Source organism: Polypterus senegalus, chromosome 9 (assembly GCF_016835505.1).
Source record: "Polypterus senegalus isolate Bchr_013 chromosome 9, ASM1683550v1, whole genome shotgun sequence".
In the NCBI taxonomy this organism is placed as follows: domain Eukaryota; kingdom Metazoa; phylum Chordata; class Cladistia; order Polypteriformes; family Polypteridae; genus Polypterus; species Polypterus senegalus.
The window spans coordinates 173879140-173900523 of NC_053162.1; the positions used below are offsets into that span (position 1 = coordinate 173879140).

A 21384-nucleotide genomic window follows, 5' to 3' on the forward strand; every position below is an offset into this window, starting at 1 on the left:
GTAAACAATTTTAATTGTTAATCCAGCACCATTAAAGCATCATTACAATGAATGTCAACGCCTAATGCATGTGAATGATAATAACTTGTGCCAAAGTGCTATTTAAGAGCCATTCTCATTGTGGTCATCAATGCTAATTTAAGCCGAATGCTAATGTTAGTTTAAGCTGCGTGAATTTTTTTATTCTTGAAGATTCTGCTCAAGGAGACTTTTCCATTAAGCAAGGCTTTTAGAGACCTGACAGGGAGATTCACCGAGGAAGCGTCGGCGAGCTTTTAATCCTCGGCAATACGCCAGGCACTGCAGTTTCATTCCAACGCCAAATCAGTTTTACATCCCATTAAATGGAGGTTAAATGTGTAATCATAGATAGCAATTAGCGCATCAACATTATTTGTTTCAATTACTTAATGTGAACTGCCAGGATAATGCGCCTGTTTGCGCTTCCATTCTCTTCTCGTGAAGTGTCCAACTCCTTCCTCCTCATCCTCACTTCAGGAGTCATCACAGGAGTAGATGGTAGACCACAAAGCCCCCTTGTCTCCGTGTCGGAGAACATCAAACGTAGGTGGAAGAGGATGGTGTTGTTTGCTAAACTGGAATCTCTTATCTCCAAATAGATAGATAGATAGATAGATATGTGAAAGGTGCGATAGATAGATAGATAGATAGATAGATAGATAGATAGATAGATAGATAGATAGATAGATAGATAGATAGATAGATAGATAGATAGATAGATAGATAGATAGATAGATAGATAGACACACTGGTGTACTCCACAGCACCAGAAGATCTTTAAAACCACATCTATCTGTCTATCTATCTATCGCACCTTTCACATATCTATCTATCTATCTATCTATCTATCTATCTATCTATCTATCTATCTATCTATCGCACCTTTCACATTATCTATCTATCTATCTATCTATCTATCTATCTATCTATCTATCTATCGCACCTTTCACATATCTATCTATCTATCTATCTATCTATCTATCGCACCTTTCACATTATCTATCTATCTATCTATCTATCTATCTATCTATCTATCTATCTATCTATCTATCTATCTATCTATCTATCGCACCTTTCACATATCTATCTATCTATCTATCTATCTATCTATCTATCTATCTATCTATCTATTGTCACAAAAACAAGACATAGACAGATAAAGGTTTGGGGCAGCCACCCGTGTAATATGGTATCCTCGCTGCAAAAGTCGTTTTTATCACAATAACCAGCACTGAAGTGCATACAACGGAGTCCAAAACAAGACTGAGGGAAAAGGGAAAAGGGGCAGGTTTTTAAAGGGTGAGACAGGAAGTGAGGTCATAAGGATCGAGCACGTAGTCTTCAACCATTGGATCACAGCCGGATGTGACATCGAAGGGCCCGAGCTGGTGAGGTCGACTTCCATTGCCTTGGTCCCGGAAGTGATGTCAAGAGCCAGGTGGAATCCCCCAGGAATGGTCTACAGCCAAGGGAGAAAAAGAGTCCGTGTACTCTGCCACATCCCGGCATGCCTCCGAACTGCCTTTACTCAAGCCCTTTAGCTGCCTCCCATGCACAAGTGTGTGACACTATCTATCTATCTATCTATCTATCTATCTATCTATCTATCTATCTATCTATCTATCTATCTATCTATCTATCTATCTATCTATCTATCTATCTATCTATCTATCTATCTATCATATACTGTAGTGCCTTTCAATGACCCTAAGCACAAAGCACAGACAAACCAGGAGTGACTTAGGGACAGCTCTGGTAATGTCCTTGAGTTGCCCAGCCAGAGCCTGGACATTTCTGTACAGACCTAAGAATATCTGCCCACCTGTGGTCTCCATCCAAACTGATAGCATTTGAGAGGATCTGCAGACAAGAATGGCAGAAAAATCCCCAAATCCAGGTGTGCGAAGCTTGTCACGTCCTACCCAAGGAGACTCCAGGCTTTAACCGCTGCCAAAGGGGCTTCAACAAAGTACTGAGTGAAGAGTCTGAATACTTGTGTCAATGAGATATTTTAGTTTATTTTTAATACACATCCAAAATCTTGTTTTCACTTTGTCATTCTGAGGCATTGATTGTTGTGTGACGTGGGTGAAATTTAACTGATTTTTGAACAAAGCTGCAACGTGACCAAATGAGGTAAAAGCTGAAAGCATCTGAATACTTTTTGAATCCATTGTATATAACCTGACCATCTCAATTTCACTTTATCTGTTTTGGAGCTGCAGTGGGTTAGAGTGCTGCATCAAGTAGAAAGTAACAGCCAGCTGGCCATGAGTGTGGAGTCTACTCAGTGAGACTCGGCCAGTTAAGCTCACCACCCTGCGTAACACACAGGTCCAGTAGGCTCTGGCTCCATACCACGTTATAACAGATAAATTAACAGATGGATGGATTCATGGGTGTTCAGTAAATATGTGAAAGGCACCATATGATAGATAGATAGGTAACATTATAAAGGCACTATATAATAGATAGATAGATAGATAGATAGATAGATAGATAGATAGATAGATAGATAGATAGATAGATAGATAGATAGATAGATAGATAGATAGATAGATAGATAGATAGATAGATAGATAGCATTATAAAGGAACTTTATATTAGATAGCTAGATGGATACATAAGTCATTATATGACAGATAAAAAATAAATGTAAAATATTCTATAAAATAGATAGAATGTATTAATGTCATACTGTATAGCATTATTCAAAATGAGAAAGCAATTTTATAAGAATGTCAGTGATACAATGATAAATTGACTCATCTTTAATGTATGGGAATGACTTTGAAGTATCTTATAGAGCCCTATCTGTCATAAGCAGTATATTCAGGTAGATAAATGTGAAAGGCACTATATAAAAGATAGATCAATAGATGGATGTTTAGGCACCATATGATAGATCAACAAATGTGAAAGGCACTATATAATAGACACAATTTCTGTTCTTTTCCGTTTTGTGTGTTGAGTTTGCCACTTTTTTACATGCTCAGCCTACCTGGAAGGGGGTCTCTCTTTGCACTAACTGCCCTTCTCAAGATTTCTTTCATTTTTTTTCTTCTCTTCTTACAGAGTCAAGCCTGGTTAACAATGAAAGGGTGTCTGTTAAAGCCCATTGAGGCACTCCTTGTGAGATTTTGGGGGTATGCAAAAATAAAGTGCTGCTGTTTTTATAGAATTGATTCATTTCATACAGCATTATTCAAAATGAGAAGGCAATTTCATGAAAAGGTCATTAATACAATTAAACTGCAAACAACAGCACATCCTCAGTATATGGGAATGAGTCTTAATGATGTTATAGAACTTGTGTTATAATAGAGCTTGTGTTATAAGCAACACTAGATAGATAGATAGATAGATAGATAGATAGATAGATAGATAGATAGATAGATAGATAGATAGATTTATTTTATTAATTTCATATAGCATTATTCAAAATGAAAAAGCAATTTTATGAAAATAAAAAATGTCAGATAATGATGAACTGTCAATGACGAACTGAGAATGCCTTTGAAGATGCTCCTTGATGTGATGCGTTACAGAGCCTTCTGTCACATGTGCAGTTTGAAGTGCTTTACAAAAACATTTTCAGTAAGTTTTGGGTGTAATGCTGCTGCCACAGAGAGCCCCCCTTCAGCTCTCCACACTTGATACAGCGCCTTTCCTTAATTCCCACAGCGCCATACAGCCCCCCTTGCACATGTTAATATTCAGTCATTTCTGCTAAACAGAAGGCTCAAATCGTCTTTTCTTGCTGAGCAGTCGGCAGTGGTGGGCTTCCAGATCACATTTTCTGTGTTGTTCCTTATCGATTCAGGAGTTTTTAGCTTTTGTTTGTCATCCGAGGTCACTTGGGGGAGAGCTGTGTTCTGGCACCTGATGTCCATTTTATGCACTGGCGGCCCTATGGAAGTCAGGATGCTCCTCTTCATTGCGAATGCCAGTGTTTAGTTAAATGTGCCCCCTGGGTGCCGTACAGCATCACGCCATCCCCTCCATGTCCTACTTCTCCTGTCTCTGCCTTTGGCTCGGTGGCTTTATCATCAGAGACGCTTTCGGCTGCTGATGCCGCGTGCGAATGTACAAGGGGAGTGTGGGTCAGGACTAGGAGGTGAGCGTTCAATAAAAGATAAGATCATGGCTCCCTAGGGGCTTGTTTGGCCATGTACCCTATCCATCAAACGCTGCTTGCAGGTGCCAAGGTCAACTCTAATGAGTGTGTGCTAGACGAACAGCCACCCCCACCCCCTGCGACCCACCTGCCCCCTCCTCCCTTCATCCCAGCAGCCAATTGTGTGGCTGTGTGGCTTCAGCCGTCTCTTTATGGCAGAGGCAGCGTGCTGAGAAGGAGCACCTGAAACGCGACGCGTGGCGCCTGATTTGGGGGAAGGCGTCCTCGGTCACTGGGCTTTGAACTGTGCGTATGACCCTCGTGGTCCCTGTCCGTGTCATCATCTTTAGTGTATCGCACTAACCTGACAGCTGTGGCCAGGCTAAGGCACAAAGTGACCTCAAGGCTTTGCCACTTTGGATTCTTCAGTGCCAGCCCTTCACTGGCATGGAGACTGGATGATGGTGGGGGCTGATGGGCTAAACCTGATGTTACCCAGATTGGGGTGACACCATGGTACTGATGCCATGTTTCAGAGCGCCACTTCTATAGGTGTTTGGATTGCCCTTTGATTTTTGATGCCATTAATTATCACCCTGACTATAAATACAGCATCCGTCCAGCCATGTTTGGCTGGGTCACTGAATGGCTTTCAAAGTGGTCATCTCAGCTTTGAGATCACCAATGGGCTTTCAAGGTGGACCTCTCCACTCTGATGGCAGTGATAGCCCTGGAATTGAATCCATTATTACAAATAGTCCCAGTAAGGCTGGGATACTCCTTGTCACATGGGTCACCACCTCACAATGACACGGGTGACATCATCATCCCCTCCTTGTGAAGATCAGACAAGACCTCCTTTCTCCATCCAGGCCTTGACACTCATTAGAGATGAGCGCTGAGGCAGCCACCTTATAAGTTCAAGACAGCATCCTATAGATTTTGGCTCCACCAAGCCCACCCTAATGGTGCGATTGGTGGGGGTCTTCAGGTTGGGAAGTGGCTGTCTATGCTGTAATGGTGGTGATGTCACCTCCATAGGGCTGATAATCTGCAAGGTCCCAGATATGTTCGAAAATTCTTCCCTGAAGGAGTGGGGGAGTTGGGGGGTCTTCCTCAACTCTTGGACTGCCACATGGCTTGGTGACAGCGTCTGCACCGTCATCGGGTCGATTTGTTAGGGAAGGAAATCAGCAGAATGGAAAGCGGAGCTGGAAATTCACTCCTAACATGCGATTCACGGGGAATGGAGGGACGTTCAGGAGGCCTGTTGGGCTGCAGGAGAAAGTGATGGGGGGGTGAGGGGGAGAGATGAGGAGGAGGACAAGGGGGTAGATGGTGGGACGGGGACGACAGGTTGCGCGTGTTAATTAAACAATAAAAGTCACCACAGGGGTGGAAGGCCTCCGCATGCTGGCTGCTTTCTGAGACGGTGATAATTGAGATGTTCCAAACTGGCATGCAGCTTGAGGTCCTGCCTGAAAGCAACAAATGGGGTCCCATCTGGAAAATATAACAAGTCCGAAAACGGAGCGTGATGTAACATTCAGGTGTGCTTGGGGACTTAAGTTTGAAAGTTAAGAGTATTTGACATTATTTTAGCTGCTTCAAAGAAGTACAAAGCATTTTTGTAGCAGTGTGTCGTACTCAAAAATAATAAAGATAACAGAATGCAATTCTACACCATTAAGTTAGACGATGACATTAAATCTGAGCTTTTTGACACCATGACACGTACTTAAAAGTGGAGCCCAACAGGCCTGTGGTAGCTCAGTAGCTTTATAGACAGCCAATTCAAGTGATGAAAAAATGGCACAGAGTGACACGCTGTTGGTATCGGCGCCTCTGTGACCAGCATGTGACACTACTGGCGGGTGCTCTGTTTCTGATAATGACAAAGTGACACTCGTCAGAGTACTGGGGGTCCCCTGTGAAGCTTTGAGCATTGGGATATGGGGGTCCCCTGTGAAACTTTGACCACCAGGATACGTCAACACTCGGTCAAAGCGTGGGGGGGGGTCCTCTATGAAGATCCACCAAGAGGTGCTCACTGGTACTCTAAGGGAAGGTGCCAATGGTCACAATACATGAACAATCAGTCAAAGGGTGCTGGTGTTTTAGAGGGTCTCCTGCGAAAATGTGCGCCAAGGTGCCGGTACTCACTAGTATGCTTGGAAAAATGGGGCCGGCATGGTGAAACTTCAGTCATCACAGTGCATTAGCAAGTGATCGAAGAGCGCTGTCCTCAGGGAAATCTGAGCTTTCGACTTGTTGTCACTTTGGAGGAATTAATTGGAAACCACTGCCGAGCTTTTTTGGGCTCAATGGCCTGTCCCTGTCTCTGTCTAAGTTACCAAATCCCAAAACTAAAACCTAAGCTTTTGTCAATAAGAGCTTTGCAAGTTTCAATAACTAATTGAAAAACACTAAAGAGTTTTATGTAAGATTATCCACAATCTCAGATCCTGACCGCTTGCAGTGCCGGCTTACAGTATATGATGTTTTTAAACCAGTAACGCCTTTACATGCACTCTATTTAGTATGGTATTTTTCCACGGGAAGCACAGCACATATACACTGCATATACTCAAGTGTGTCCTTCTTGCTGCTATGTCTTTGTTATATGCCATACGTGGAATGACAAACGCAGTGCATTTTAGTACTACAAATGTTTGGGATGCACCATCTGATGGAATAGAAAAAACAATGCATTTCATCACTAGAAATGTTTATGATGCACCATTTGTTGGAATGACAAATAAAATGCATTTTAGTACAACACATGTTTGGGATGTACCACCTGTTGGAATGACAAATGCAATGCATTTTATTACTACAGATTTTTTTGATGCACCACCCATTGGAAAGACAAATACAGTGCATCTTATTGCTACAAATCTTTGTAATGCACCATCTGTTGGAATGGCAAATGCAGTGCATTTTAGTACTACAAATGTTTGTGATGCATCATCTATTGGAAAGGCAAAAACAATGCATTTCATCACTAGAAATGTTTGTGATGCAATGGATTTTATTACTACAAATTTTTGTGATGCACCATCTGTTGGAATGACAAAAGCAAAGCATTTTATTAGATAGATAGATAGATACTTTATTACTACAAATGTTTGGGATGTACCACCAGTTGGAATGGCAAATGCAGTGTATTTTAGTACTACAAATGTTTGTGATGCATCATCTATTGGAATGATAAATGCACTGCATTTTACTGCTACAAATTTTTGTGATGTCCCATCTGTTGGAAAGGCAAAACAATGCATTTCATCACTAGAAATGTTTGTGATGCAATGCATTTTATTGCTACAAATATTTGTAATGCACCTTCTGTTGGAATGACAAATGCCAGTGCATTTTATTACTACAAATGTTTGGGATGTACCACCAGTTGGAATGGCAAATGCAGTGTATTTTAGTACTACAAATGTTTGTGATGCATCATCTGTTGGAATGACAAATACAATGCATTTTATTACTAAATGCATTACAAAATACCTTCTGACAGATGGTGCACTGCAAATATTATCGCTGAGGTCCACATTGATTACTTGCATTTCGGTAGTACGGTTAGTTAATTAAATAAATCCACAGCTAATGTTATGCCATCCTTATACTGCATTCTAGCACTTGCACACTGCACAACAAATATAGAGGGTTACTGAATATGGGAGGGGTCAGTCATATAACCCCACCCACAGCAGTCTCCGCCCACAAATATTCTGAAGTGACCCCTTGATGGCTAAATCTACTTACTGTTATTTAAGCAGTAATTGATCGCTTTTTATTTCTCCTTTCACTTCTAAACATCGATAGTTTGCGATTACTGCTAAAAAGCACTACACAAAAATATAGCATTAAAAGAGGACAAAGGCTCTAAAGTTTTGGTGGGTACACTAGAGCTCCTTAATACTAACGAGTGTCAGTTTATTACGCTTCTTATGCTAGTGTGGTGACGGTTTTAAATAACCCGTTTGTTATATTTAACAGGCCCTTGCTCTGCTTTGACAGATTTTAGTGAATTCAAAGACAGAATAACGAACGCAAATCGTGTTAAATAATTATATCTGACGTATGTATACCTAGCTACCATTTATATTTGTGTTGTTTCAGATATTTTCCCATAGTTAGCGGCGTCATGCCCGGCTGCCCCCCAAAGCCCCTCCGCCCCTTTATGCCAGTCCCTGGGTACTGATCATTCAGCGCCGCATTTCATTCCCAAGTGTGCGACGTCGTAACTAAAACAGAACAAAGAGTTTATTTCTAAATTCTACCCTTGGCAGACTCAGGTATTCCAGATTTTCTAATCCTCCCCTCCTGCTTGTCCTGGAGCGCCGGCGATGACTTCTTGTTTCCCGACTAACATCCCCATTAATTCCAAATTGCTGTGTATCACAATTTGTCGACAGCGACCACCTCAGATCTTTTTTTAAACACCCAGAGAAGTTTTTCTCTCTTTTTTATGCCTGAGTGCCTCCGCTCAGCTGTCATCTCTTCCGCCTTTCTGTCCGAGTTCAGTGTCCTCCCCCGTTCTCGGCGTCGTCTTTTAACAATTACTGTATTTTTCCTTTATTATTTTTCTAAGCTCATCTGTCACCTAAAGCTGTTTTAACTGCTGTAGACTGGATGTCACCTGCAAAGTGTGTCAGAGAAGAACTCCGGCTTTTGGACTTTTTATGCACCTTTGACATCTAGCGTCTGTGTCAAGGGGGTTGGGGGGGCATGAGGGGGCACTTCTGACCCTTGACATATGCTTCCTAGGTTAGGGGGGGGTGCTTGGTTTGTTAAAGCATGTGCTCTGCACCATGAAGTACCCTTAACCCCAAACTCATGTAGTGGTGGTGCAGGCTTTTCAAGCCAATCCAGCCCCCTGAGGGCGGGCAAGGGGAGAAGTGCACCCTTTAGCCCCAAACTCAGTCCTGTGATGATGTGATGTGCTAAACTGTAGGTTCAGAGAGTCTGCAGACCACTTCACCTTCTGCACGCTTTTCATTTTAAATGGATGAATTTGCCATTTTTGCCCATCAATCTACATTCCCTAACCCGAACCCATTGCGACAAATTTGAAAAAATGTTTTTTTTTCAGAAAGGCTTACGAATTTATTAAAAATCAAAACCTGAAATGTGTCATTCATACAGGTCTTCAGACCCTCAATTCAGTACTTTGTAGAAACCCCTTTGCCTGCAATCCCAGCTTTGAGTCTTCATAGGTAAGTCTCTACAAGCTTTGCACACCTGGATTTGGGCAGTTGATCCCGTTCCTCCTAGTAGATCCTCTTGAGCTCCATTAAATTGCACGGGATGTGTCTGTAAACTGCCATCTTCATGTTTCTCCACACATTTCCTACGGGGTTAAGCCTAAGCTTTGGTTGGGTCGCTCAAGGACACTCGAGAGACTTGTCCAGAAGCCACTCCAGCATTGTCTTGGCTGTATGCTTCTGGTCATTGTCATACTGAAAGATGAACCGTCACTCCAGTCAGCACTCTTATTATTGGTTGAATTTATTCTTGACCACAATTCTGACCAGTTTCCCTGTGCCAGCACCCCCATAACTTGATGCTGCCACCACCATGCTTCACCATAGGGTTGGCATTAGGCAGGTGGTGAGCAGAACCTGGTCTGTGATGGACATAGTGCTAGACGTTTTACCCAAAGTTTTCAGCTTTGGTCTCATCAGACCACAGAATCTTTGTCCTTCTGCTCTCGGAGTCCTTTAAACTGTCACGTGCCTTTCACTCGTGAGTGGCTTCCGTCTCGCCACTCTACCATTAATGGAGTGTTGCTGAAATGGCCACCCTTTCTGACAGCCTCACCCATCTCAGCAGAGTGACCATTGGGTTCTTCTTGCCCAGCTGCTTACTTTGTCCTAAATGTCTTCCATTTCCCAGTTCTGCGACCACTCAAAGCTGTAGTAATGCTTTTATCCCCCTTTCCCTGATCAATGCCTCACCACAGTCTGACCATAGGGGACTACAGAGAGGTCCTTGGACTTCATGGCTTGGTTTTTGTCCTGACTTCCAGTGTGAATTTTTGCAGCTTCTCTACTCAGGTAACACATGACGTCCAGTCAATTCAGTTTGTCACAGGTGGACTCCAGTTTAAGTTCTCAAAACATCTCAAGGAGAATTAAAGCAAACAGGAGGCACCTGAGCACTGAATACTGAATACTTCTAGAGAGAAGAAATTGCAGTTTTTGTTTTTTAATAAATTTGCAAACCTTTCTGAAAACATGTCTTCGCTTTGTCATTATGGGGTTATTGAGTGCAGTCTGAGGGGAAAAAATGGCAAATATATCCATTTCAAATGAAATCACTATCACTATCTCTCTATTATAAAAATAAATCTTGGGAGGGAGACTAGGGAGATGAGACGTGATCTTCTTGGAAGACAATTTGATGTTGACAAGGCAGTGAGACAACATTTAAAACAAGTTCATGGACATCTAACCTAGCAGTTGTTGGACTGCTTTTGGCAGACACACTTCATGTGCTCCCAGTTCTTAAAACAACGACAAGCGACAAGCAGAACGCACAGCTCGCCAGCAGCAGCAAGCCAGCAGATGATCCGACCGCTTCTCCTTAGCGTGCGTTCAGCCACCCCCCTTTAACAACGTGAGCGGCATTATACGTGTTGCGAGAAAGAGATTTAATCATGCCTGGGGCTGGAAATAAAGGACAAGTATTGTTTTACAAAAGTTTTAAAGTAAAGGTAACAATTCCCATGAAAATAACAATCTCTTTAAATGGCATATCCAGGAAAACAAACACGGGGGTGGGCGAGCGAAGCAAGCAGGGGGCGGAGCCCCCTAGTATATATGAAAAATTCAATGTCTGTCTGTCTGCTTTTCATGAGAGAACTACAGTACTTAACAGATTTCGATCGGGTTTTTTTCTATAATTTGACTGAACATTCCGGTTGATTTTGCGACTTCTCTCATTGTGCTAAGAATCGTAGTTCGCTTGCAGGAGCGATTTATTCGCCCTAATCCAAGAGACAGAGGCTGTGGGCTGAGGGGAGGGGAAAGCGTAAAGTCAGGAGTGGGGAGCTGGGCGGGGCCCTCCTCGCTGTCCTGTTTCACTACTATATGGTGTGCGGCAGGTGAAGGGCTCCAAAGATCTTTCCAAATCCATTGCACACACTTGGACCTGCTCTGTGCGTCAGCTGCAGGTGATATGGCCTTGAACCCTAACACCTTGCTGAACGCCCACTAGATGGCTGTGCACCCTGACCACCTCCCCATGGCCTCGTCATGTACTCTTACACGCTGATCGCAGCCCCAGCAGGTATACCACTCTTGAACCCTGACTTCTGCTCCGTAAACCCTGACTTCTGCCACAAGCTGGTGGGCTGGTGGGGTTGATGATGTCAGCTGTCTGCCATGGAGTGGTAATGACCGTTTAAATCCTGATTTCTGTCCCTTAATTGTGACCCCTGCCTTACACAAATACTCGACATGAATTGCTGGATGACTGAACCAGGCCATCTTCCTACAGCTTGTCTAACCCAATCTACTCCTGCCATTTTCCACAGATATTTGGTTGACTGACACTTTATTTTTTTTATTGATTAGGGTGGGGGACCCCATTTATTCTTTGATGGAGCATCGATACCAGCACGACTGGCTGAAGGAGCAGCTGGCATCTCAGGAGGCCCGTCAGGTTAAACAGCAGATGAAGAAGGTGAGAGACTGGCACAGGCTGCCTTTGTATCGATGAATCTTTATGTCATATAGCATCTTTAATGTCTTCAATGGTGAACTTTACTTTACCATAAAAGTGTACCTTCATACTATGGGAGCTCAAGAGAGAATTTGAATGGTTGGCACAGCGGACACCTCTAGTTCAGTTCCAGGACTTTGGGTTCAGATCTCTTATTCTTATGGATTTTGTACCTTCTCCCTCTGTCCATGTGGATTTTCCTTCAGTTCCTCCAATGTTCTTTTTGTTAGATTAAACTGGATGTCTGTGCCCTGTGGTGGACTGGAAGCCTGTCCTTGGTGAGCTCCTAGCTTGTGCCATTCCTGCTGGGATAAAACTTGAATGTCAGAGTTTAGTGAATGGACAAATCTTTAATTTCATTAAAAAAAAAACTAAACAAGTTTAAGCACTGGCAGATTAGACATCTTCATCTGGGTGGCCCAGTGAGCTTCATGTAGAATTTAGATGTCCCACCGCGACACCTTTACATGTCATGGCAAACACCTTAGGTTCTTTAGGCAATGGTATGAAATGGCTCTTCCTTCAGTTTAAGTCCAAATAAGAGTTTCCAAAATTTGATGGGGACCCTCGCTGTATGGACGTCCTAAGCGTCAACACAAAATGGAGCAAAAGACAAGTCCTGATTGGTTGCCTTGCAGGCCTCAGTCTATAAGGTGGGTTAAACACTAGCCTTCCTCCCAAATCTTCGCTAACATTCCCTGTCCTTCAGGGACCATATTACTGCGGTCTCTTTGTCTTGCAAACATCTGCCGGATCAGACTTTATAGGACAGAATACTGTGGTAATCCGCAGTAAAGTAAAAGTCCTGAGATTAGAGTAAAGTCGAATTTTTCGAAATAAACATTAAAGCACTTACCTCAAGGGTGCGCTTTCGCAGTCATTTTAACTTTGTCTTTGTCAGGTTCACGCAGCGGGACGCCGGTGTTCTGACGATTTGTCCTACTTTGTCGAAGTATCCTACCGTATATGTTACACCCATCCGTTTATTGTAAGTACACAGGCAACGGGAGGACGCTGCCCGTACCCCGTTATAAAGGCGAGCGTCTCTTTAGTCCTGCCGTTGGCAAAGGAAAGGTGTGAAGCGTTTTGGTTAAGAACGTGCATGAATGCAGTAGTGTGAGGAGGGAATTCCCAAAGAAAAGAAATGTACTTTTGTCGTGCGTATCGGTTCTTCCGAGGGAGCGTGTTGGGATGCGCTCCAGTTCGCGCTCGTGCTCGCTCATGCGCACACGAGACCACTATCCCTATTTATTACAAGCCTTGCAAAAGTTGGGAGGAGCACCTGTGCAGAAACCACCTGCGTCTATTGCGATTGGTGAAAGGGGGCAACGTGTCGCGGGACTGGGTAAAGATTTGTGACCCGACAGTTAGAGACACTTCTTAAGGGTTGTCTTTAGACTCGGTGGTGTGGTTGGTATAGCTGCTTCTTCTTCATCTTGTGCCTTATTTTGTAAAGTTCTTGTACAGTATATATTATAGATAATCCCTAGCGTAGCTTTATTTTGGTGGAGGTATTTATATAGATTTTTGGGTTTTGGCGTTATTGGATATACACTTATTTGTTTCTTCCTGAACTCATTTTCTTCATTTAGGAAGACTACCAATTTTTGTGTGCAGTATATACATTTTTGTCTTTATTTTTCATTTTTGGGGACTGGAAACTTCACTTGCATATTGCTTACTATTTTTGACTGGGATATTATTTTTGTTGTTTTGTTGTACCTGTAAGTAAACCCACTCTTGTTTTGGAAATACCACCTTTTTGTGTCTTGTGTCTCCACGTCTGACTTCTCACAAATCTGATTCCGGTCAGTCCAGCACTATGAGGTGCCTATTTTGTGGTGCTCTGGCAGTCCTCCTCCTCTTCCTCCCACAAAGGAGCAGATGCCAGTCCTGCTGCTGCACTGATGCCCTTCTACGGCCCTGTCCAGCTCTCCTGGTATCTCCTCCATGCTCTTGAGACTGTGCTGGGAGACGCAGCAAACCTTAATACGACGATATGTATGGATGTGCCATCCTGGAGGAGCTGGAATACCTGTGCCACCTGAATGGGCTGCAGGTGCCACCTCACAATACCAGTAGTGACAAGGACATGAGCAAAACAGAAAACTAGAGAAGAATCAGTCAGGAAGGATCAGGAGAGAGCAACTGTCTGTGACCACCATTCCCTTTTTGAGGGGTGTCTTGCTGTTGCCTCTCCAGTGTGCCTGTTGTCACCCTCATTGGCACCAAAGCAGGTGAAGTTGATTCACAGTTGCTTCTGCTTCCTAACTGGGCAGATTGATATCTCTGAACCTTCACTGACTTGGTGTTAGACTGGGATGATTACATGTCCCCTTCATTTTGAACAGTCTCCATATATATAAACTGCTCAAAAAAATCAAAGGAACACTTTGAAAACTCATCAGATCTCAATGGGAAAAAAAATCCTGCTGGCTATCTCTACTGATATGGACTGATATGATGATGTGTTAGGAATGAAAGGATGGCAGCCACATCATTTGATGGAAATGAAAATGATCAACCTACAGAGGGATGAATTCAAAGACACCCCGAAAATCAAAGTGACAAAATGATGTGGCAGGCAGGCGAGTCCATTTTGACGAAATTTAATTGCAGCAACTCCAAATTGTACTCAGTAGTTTATATGCCCAAAACAGACAATGGATGGTGTCCTGGGGGATCTCCTCCCAGATCTGGACCAGGGCATCACTGAGTTCCTGGACAGTCTGAGGCGCATCGGATGGACCAACACATAATGTCCGACCCAGAGGTGTTCTTTTGGATTGAGGTCAAGCGAGTGAGCGTGAGGGCCAGACAATGGTATCAATTTCTTCATCCTCTAGGAAATGCCTGCATACTCTCGCCACATGAGGCCGGCCATTGTTGTGCACCAGGAGGAACCCAGGACCCCCTGCACCAGCATTGGGTCTGACAGTGGGTCCAAGGATTTCATCCCGATACCTAATGGTAGTCAAGGTGCCATTGTTTAGCCTGTAGAGGTCTGTGTGCCCCTCCATGGATATGCCTCCCCAGATATACCATCATTGACCCACCACCAAATCGGTCATGCTGAATGATGTTACAGGCAGCATAACATTCTCCATGGCTTCTCCAGAACCTTTCAAGTCTGCCACATGTGCTCAGGGTGAACCTGCTCTTATCTGTGAAAAGCACATGGTGACTGCCAGTGGTGGACCTGCCAATTCTGGTATCACGGTGCCCACTAGAGGATGTCGGGCCCTCAGGCCACCCTCATGAAGTCTGTCTTTGATTGTTTGGTCAGAGACATTCAAACCAGTGGCCTGCTGGAGGTCATTTTGTAGGGCTCTGGCAGTGCTCAACCTGTTCTTCCTTGCCAAAAGGAGCAGATACTGGTGGGTCCTGCTGATGGGTTAAGGACCTTCTACAGTCCTGTCCAGCTCTCCGACAGTAACTGCCTGTCTCCTAAAATCTCCTCCATGCCCTCGAGACTGTGCTTGGAGACACAGCAAACCTTCTGGCAATGGCACGTATTGATGTGCCATCCTGGAGAAGTTGTGCCAGCTCTGTAGGGTCCAAGTATGGCCTCATGCTACCAGTAGTGACACTGTCTGTAGCCAAATGCAAAATGAGTGACAAAACAGATGAGGACGGAGAAATGTCAGTGGCCTCACTCCACCTGTTAAACCATTCATTCCTGTTTTGGGGGTCATCTCATCGTTGCCCCTCTACTGCACCAAAGCAGCTGAAAATGATTAACAACCCCCTCTGCTACTTAACCAACCACCTCAATAGCCAACAAAATCCATTGACTTGATGCTATACTCTCATTAAAAATTGGTCCTTTAATTTTTTTGAGCAGTATATATATTATATAAATATATAGAGACACTTCTGAGGTCTTCTGCTCCTTCTCGTCCACCCAGGTCTGCTGATTAATGTTACCTGGTGATGCCAACCTTACGTGGACATAAATCTCAATCGGGACTCTTCATATGTAGCACCTAGCTGATGGTCCAGGCTGCCCACCTCCATTCAAAGTTCTGATTCCCTCAATGTGTCTCTGAATGGTTTGAAGACCCTCTTGTTCAGAGGATTTCTAATTAAATGGCTTTGTAAGGGTCTTGAATTGCATAGTATTTTGTTTGAAACTCTTCATTTGCGATGATCAATTTTGTCACCTTGTCTCCACACTTATCCCACAGACTGATGGCAACTCAATTACGCTGATGTTTATTTGTAAGACACTTTGGCTTTGCAAATAAATGTAAATGTAAACGTGCACATCATTCCCGCTTTCTTTCAAAGAGGTCATCATTACCCGCAAACTCAACTTGCTGTACTCTCTTATTGTTCTCCTTTTTGCTCCTCCCAGGTTCCCCAGTTCTTTTGTTTCTTTGCATAACCTTCAAATCATCCAGTGGTCAACCCAGAGGCATTTCAGAATTCACCCCGGCCTCCTTGAAGCAGTTGCCAAATGTCTTTAATCTCCTTTAGCGCCTGACATGCCTATGCCCGGGGGTGGTGGGGTTGGCACCGCGGAGGACGCTCAGCTTCTCCTTTTTTCCCCCCCTCTCACCTTCTCTGGGTCTTTCTCTTGACAGGCTAAGCAGCAGAAGATTAAGGAGACTCGGACGACTCATCTGCGAAAGAGCTTGCCAGGAGAGGAGCAAACCACATTCTGGCAAATGCCTCGCTTTCAGAAGGTAATGCTGCTTGGCTTTGCTGTTTATTTTTTTTTTCCAGATGACCCACCCCCCCTTCCTCACCGCCCCCCCAACCCCCAACAGGGACTTGGAAACCTGCATTTGTCCTTTAAAAGCAGAAAGTAATGGACTGTTGCCCCTTGTTGTGGGGAGTTTAGTAAACTAATGTTCCTCAAATTGTTTCCGACTAAGGACCACTTTGTCAAAGTCAACAAATAAGGTGGACCACCAACCTCAAACAGTCTTAGCCTGAAAACTGCTCCACAATTAGCACCTTTATGCTACTGCATGTACTGTTGAACTTTTCTAACATCGATAGACTAACTTTTCAAAGTTCCAGGTCTTTGCTTGTGATCTGTCACAAACCCTTGGGCTTGCAATGGTGGGCAGAGGGGTCACCTTAACGCTGTGGATGTGGCATGTATTAAAGTCACTTTTTCATCACATCAAATGACACTCAATACTATAGAATGACAAAAGTGAAAACAGGAGTTTTTTGCAAATTTCTTAAGAACTAGAGGTGTGAGGGGTGAAGTGGTGGCCCTGAGGCTGGGGATCTGTGCCGGCAGTCAGAATGTTAACAGTCCAAATCCCATAAATGCCAGAAGTGACTCTACTCCATTAGGCCCATGAGCCCTTAACCTGCAATTGCTCCATCCTGGGTATGACGTTAATCTGCATCCAGCCCTGGGGGGTTGTTGGCAGGATTGGCACTCCAGCCACTGTAAAAAAATAAAAAAAACCTCACACTGTGTGGTGCTGAAGTGTCACGGCTGCACTTGGATCCCAATCAGGGTAGTTTGCCGTGTGGTGGGTGCGGTGTGCCACCCCCAGCTGCCTATGGTGACCCAACCCGCCATCCATAGCTCGCTTCATACAACTCCGAAGGGTGTCTTGAGCTGAAGGTGTGAAAGTAGGAGAACAGGCAAACTCCACCCAGCAGACTCTGAGTACCAACCTAAACCAGGCTTCAAGTGCAGTGAGGAGGCAAAGCAACTCCCTGTGCCACTTTTTGAGATGCCCTAAGTTGTTAGGAATACCAGGTTTACTCCCCCGTAAAGGGGGTTTCCTCCAGCTTAGATGAACCTGACAAGCTGCCTGACCTTCCCATAAAGCCCACGCAAACTGATTTGACCTGAGGTGACACACTGTATGTCATCAGAAAGGGTGAAGGAAGGAGGAGAAAAACTCTGATGTGTTTCCTCTCACCAACAGTCCCCAAAAGCCAGGAAGTTGATCCTTACTGGAAGAAACGAACAACTTCTGCCCAACCTCATATTGGGCGCACTGTCTTTAGGATGGGTGGCACACGTGTGACCTCACAGTTCATCACTTTGTTAGGGACAGAGTGAGGAATGTCAGGAATTTGGAAGGTTCTGAAGGAGGGAGTCAGCATATATGGATATAAGTTGTGTCCCAGCTCCCAAAACTGTCCTAGAGGTCTTGACGACCTGCTGCAATTTTATGAGGGAATATCAGCGTGATTCATTAAGGGTAATGAGATGAGAATTTTGGATGACCCCTGTGGAAGTTAAGCCCTGGCACAGATCCCACAAGTGCAAAAGCAACACATGTTTATTTGCTACTTTTTGCCTTTACACAACACACAGTGCACAAATCAGCCAATAATTGCTTAGTCCTTTCTTTCTTTCTCTCTTCTTCTCTCTTCTCTGCCGCCTCCACTCCTCTCCTCGCAAGATTCGTCCTCCTCCTCCCGACTCAGGCTCTTCAAATAGAGTGAGGCAGCGTCCTTTATGCTGCACCCAGATGTGCTCCAGTTGCACTCCAATTAACTTCCAGCAGCACTCCTGGATGCGGCAGAAGTGCTGCATGGGCACATGGAAGGACTCCAGGTGTCCCTGGATCTTCTTCTGGCAGCATTTCTGAGTGGGGCAGAAGTGCGGCCTCCAGGGCTCTGCAATTGTCCTGGTGCCCCCATGGTGGTGGCCACAGTCCCCAGCAGGGTTGAGCTTCCAAGCTGCAATCCCATGGCCCCGTTGCAAACCTAAATTAAACATTCATGATTGTCATTAATTTGCAAAGTAAGCTGTGTAGACCAAGGAAAGTGGTGAAATAGACAAAAAACGATGTCATCCCTCAATCGCCCAGATTTAAGCCTCATATCACATACTGACTTAGATGAGAGTTGTGTGGGAGCTCCTGGTTTGAAGATGGCCAAAAAGTCGCACTCTGAAGGGTCTACATGCAGTTCGTTTCTAAAATGGGCCTGAGGCGGTGCGTCAATGTGCCCTGTTGGTTCCCACCTGGAACCCCATACTGTTGAAATAGTCTCTGTCCCTTAGTGAAAATGAATTAATGTAAGCAAATGGATGGATGAATTTAAACTGGTATGAACAGCACAGGTTCCATAAAAGGATAAAAATGTGTTTTAACTTGAAATAATAGAAATTGAATTTCAATTCAAATTCATATTAACCAATCAGAAGTTAACAACCTAATGTCGTGTGTGTGTGTTCTCCAAATGCTCAGGTTTTCCATTCAAATCTCAAACAATAAACTTGTTAGTTTTATTTGCCGCTCTTTGTTCAGAGTTGCTTCTGACCTTGTGCCCCAAACTCCCCATGTTGGCTCTTTTCAAACTGGTTCAGTTTACGGCGCCTTATTTATCCTTCTGAATAACCAAAGTGAAGCTGCGTAGTTTAGAAGTGAGCGCTGCTCTCTCTAAAGCCCCTTCAAACCCCCTTCACCCAGTTCTGACTAATGTAATTTATCGGTGTCTGGGCTTTACCCTTTGAGCCTTGTGCCACTGACAGCTTGAGTAAGTTTGGTGCCAACAGTTGGCAGCCCCTCTGCCAGTGGCTTGAAGAGTTCAGCTTGACACCTGGTTCTACACGCTGGGCTGAGATTTGAGGAGAGAGCCGGGAGAATGGCTCCTCTGCTTCTTTCCTCTTTTGTGTCTATTTATATAAATATTGAATATGTGGATGGCAGAGTACCGAGCTCACCTCCTCAAACTTCAGCCCTGGGCTGTGTGGAGTGTTTATGCTCAGCCCACGTCCTAAGAGCTTCCTCTCACAATCTGTTTTATATCACATTGGACCTCGGCTGGGACTCCTGAACTTACAACTGAGAGGAATACAAGGACATGTCTGTCGACTCCTCTCTGTTGTGATTTGTAGATTTGGGACGGCTTTCCCATTTTCTTTTTGTGCTTTCCAGAATGCTTTAGACATCACATGAGTGTTTTCCGTTATCAATTTAACTACACGTTAAAAAATAATTTTTTTATCATTATTTTTCTGTTTTTTCCCTGTCACCGTGTTTAAGCCTCAACGAGTGATGGCTGTGTTATCAAGATGTGCTTCACTGTTACTAGGGGTGCCATGTCACCAATGTTGCACTTTATAACCCCCGCACCACATTCAGTGCGGTGTCCGAGATTACGGATTCTTACCTCAGACTACTGAGCTCTTAGGAGTTAACGCTTTTTGTTCATTGCCCCTTAGCTGCTCTCCTTCTTATGCCATTTATTGTCTGACATTGAACTTTTGATATTAGTGAACATAAGGAATTTGACAAACAAGAGGAGACGATTCAGTCCCTTGAGCTTGTGTGTGTAACTGATAGCTAAGCTGTCCCAATATCTCTTTCAGATCCCTCTTAAAGGCTGTCAAGGTTTCTGCTTCAACGACAGGTCTCAGCTGTTTGCTTCAGATTCCCAAAACACTTTACGTAAAAAATGCTTCCTGGCTTCAGCCCTAAACGAATTTTGTCTTCATTTCCACTGGTGTCCTCACATATGTGATTCACCCTTCTAGTTGAGAGAATTCTGCTGGATCTACTTTCACAGTCCTCTGCTTGAGATTATACAGGCTTAATTCTTAGATTCTGTCACAGTAGGACATGTCCCTGAGTCCCAGGATGCACTTGGGTGCTCTCCTCTGCACAGCTTCAAGTGATGCTATGTCTTTTCTTTTGGTGTGGTAACCAGAACTGCACACAGGACTCCAGATGTGGTCTTTCTAGCACATTATATAGTCTGACCATAATATTCCTTGATTTATATTTCACAGTTTTTATGATATAACTTAACATTTTATTTGCCTTTTTAATCATTTCTGCACAACATAAACCTCTGAGTCATTTTCCGAGGTTGCTTCCTGTAGTACAGTAGTCTCGCTGAGCCAGATATGTAATACAGTCAGCTCCAGAAGTACAGTCGACCCTTGACATACGACCGGCCTGACATGCGAACAACTTGATTTACGACCAAAATTTTTGTTTTGATTTACGACCAACATCTTGCGTTACGACCCGAATGGGGTCACGTGTATCCGCTTGTGCGATTGTAAACAAAGAGCCGAGAGCGTTCGTAAGCGTCAGTCGGAGCCCAGATAAATGCGTTTGTGGACGTAATTTCGGTCAGTGCAGTGATTTATCTATATATATAATTCACTAAGACCATGGCAAGCAAGACGCATAATTGCTAAGGAAGGAAGAGAAGGTAACGAAGGTAAAGAAAGTGATTGTTAAGGGATGTTAGCTAGCGGGCTGGCGCGGCACATGATGATGTCATCAGGCTGAGTCAGCACCGGCTTGCTTTGGAGTGTATTATTACAGCAGTTCACAACACGGCCAGCTTTGAACTGAGCGCTCGACTACTGTCATTATTAACTTGAGAAACAGCGATCACAATCGAAACGAAGAAGGAAATTGTGCGGAAATATGAGAGTGGCGTTCGTGACCGATCTCGCTAATATGTGCAGCATGTCGAGATCCCCCATCTCGACGATTTTACAAAGAAGAGATTTGCATAAGGAGGCTCCTTCTAAACAATAACCACCTTCCGTTTCATTCTCCTCC

General features: G+C 44.0%; 1 protein-coding gene across 2 annotated transcripts in view; it reads left to right on the top strand.

Moving 5' to 3' along the window:
* Positions 1–21384, top strand: part of cfap77 (cilia and flagella associated protein 77) — a 171308-nt gene that overhangs the window by 120253 nt on the left and 29671 nt on the right. For both annotated transcript variants that reach the window (XM_039764294.1, XM_039764296.1), the window contains 2 exons: positions 11725–11833; positions 16459–16560. In XM_039764294.1, coding sequence (XP_039620228.1) covers positions 11725–11833; positions 16459–16560 — 211 coding nt within the window. The remainder of the gene's footprint in view (positions 1–11724; positions 11834–16458; positions 16561–21384) is intronic.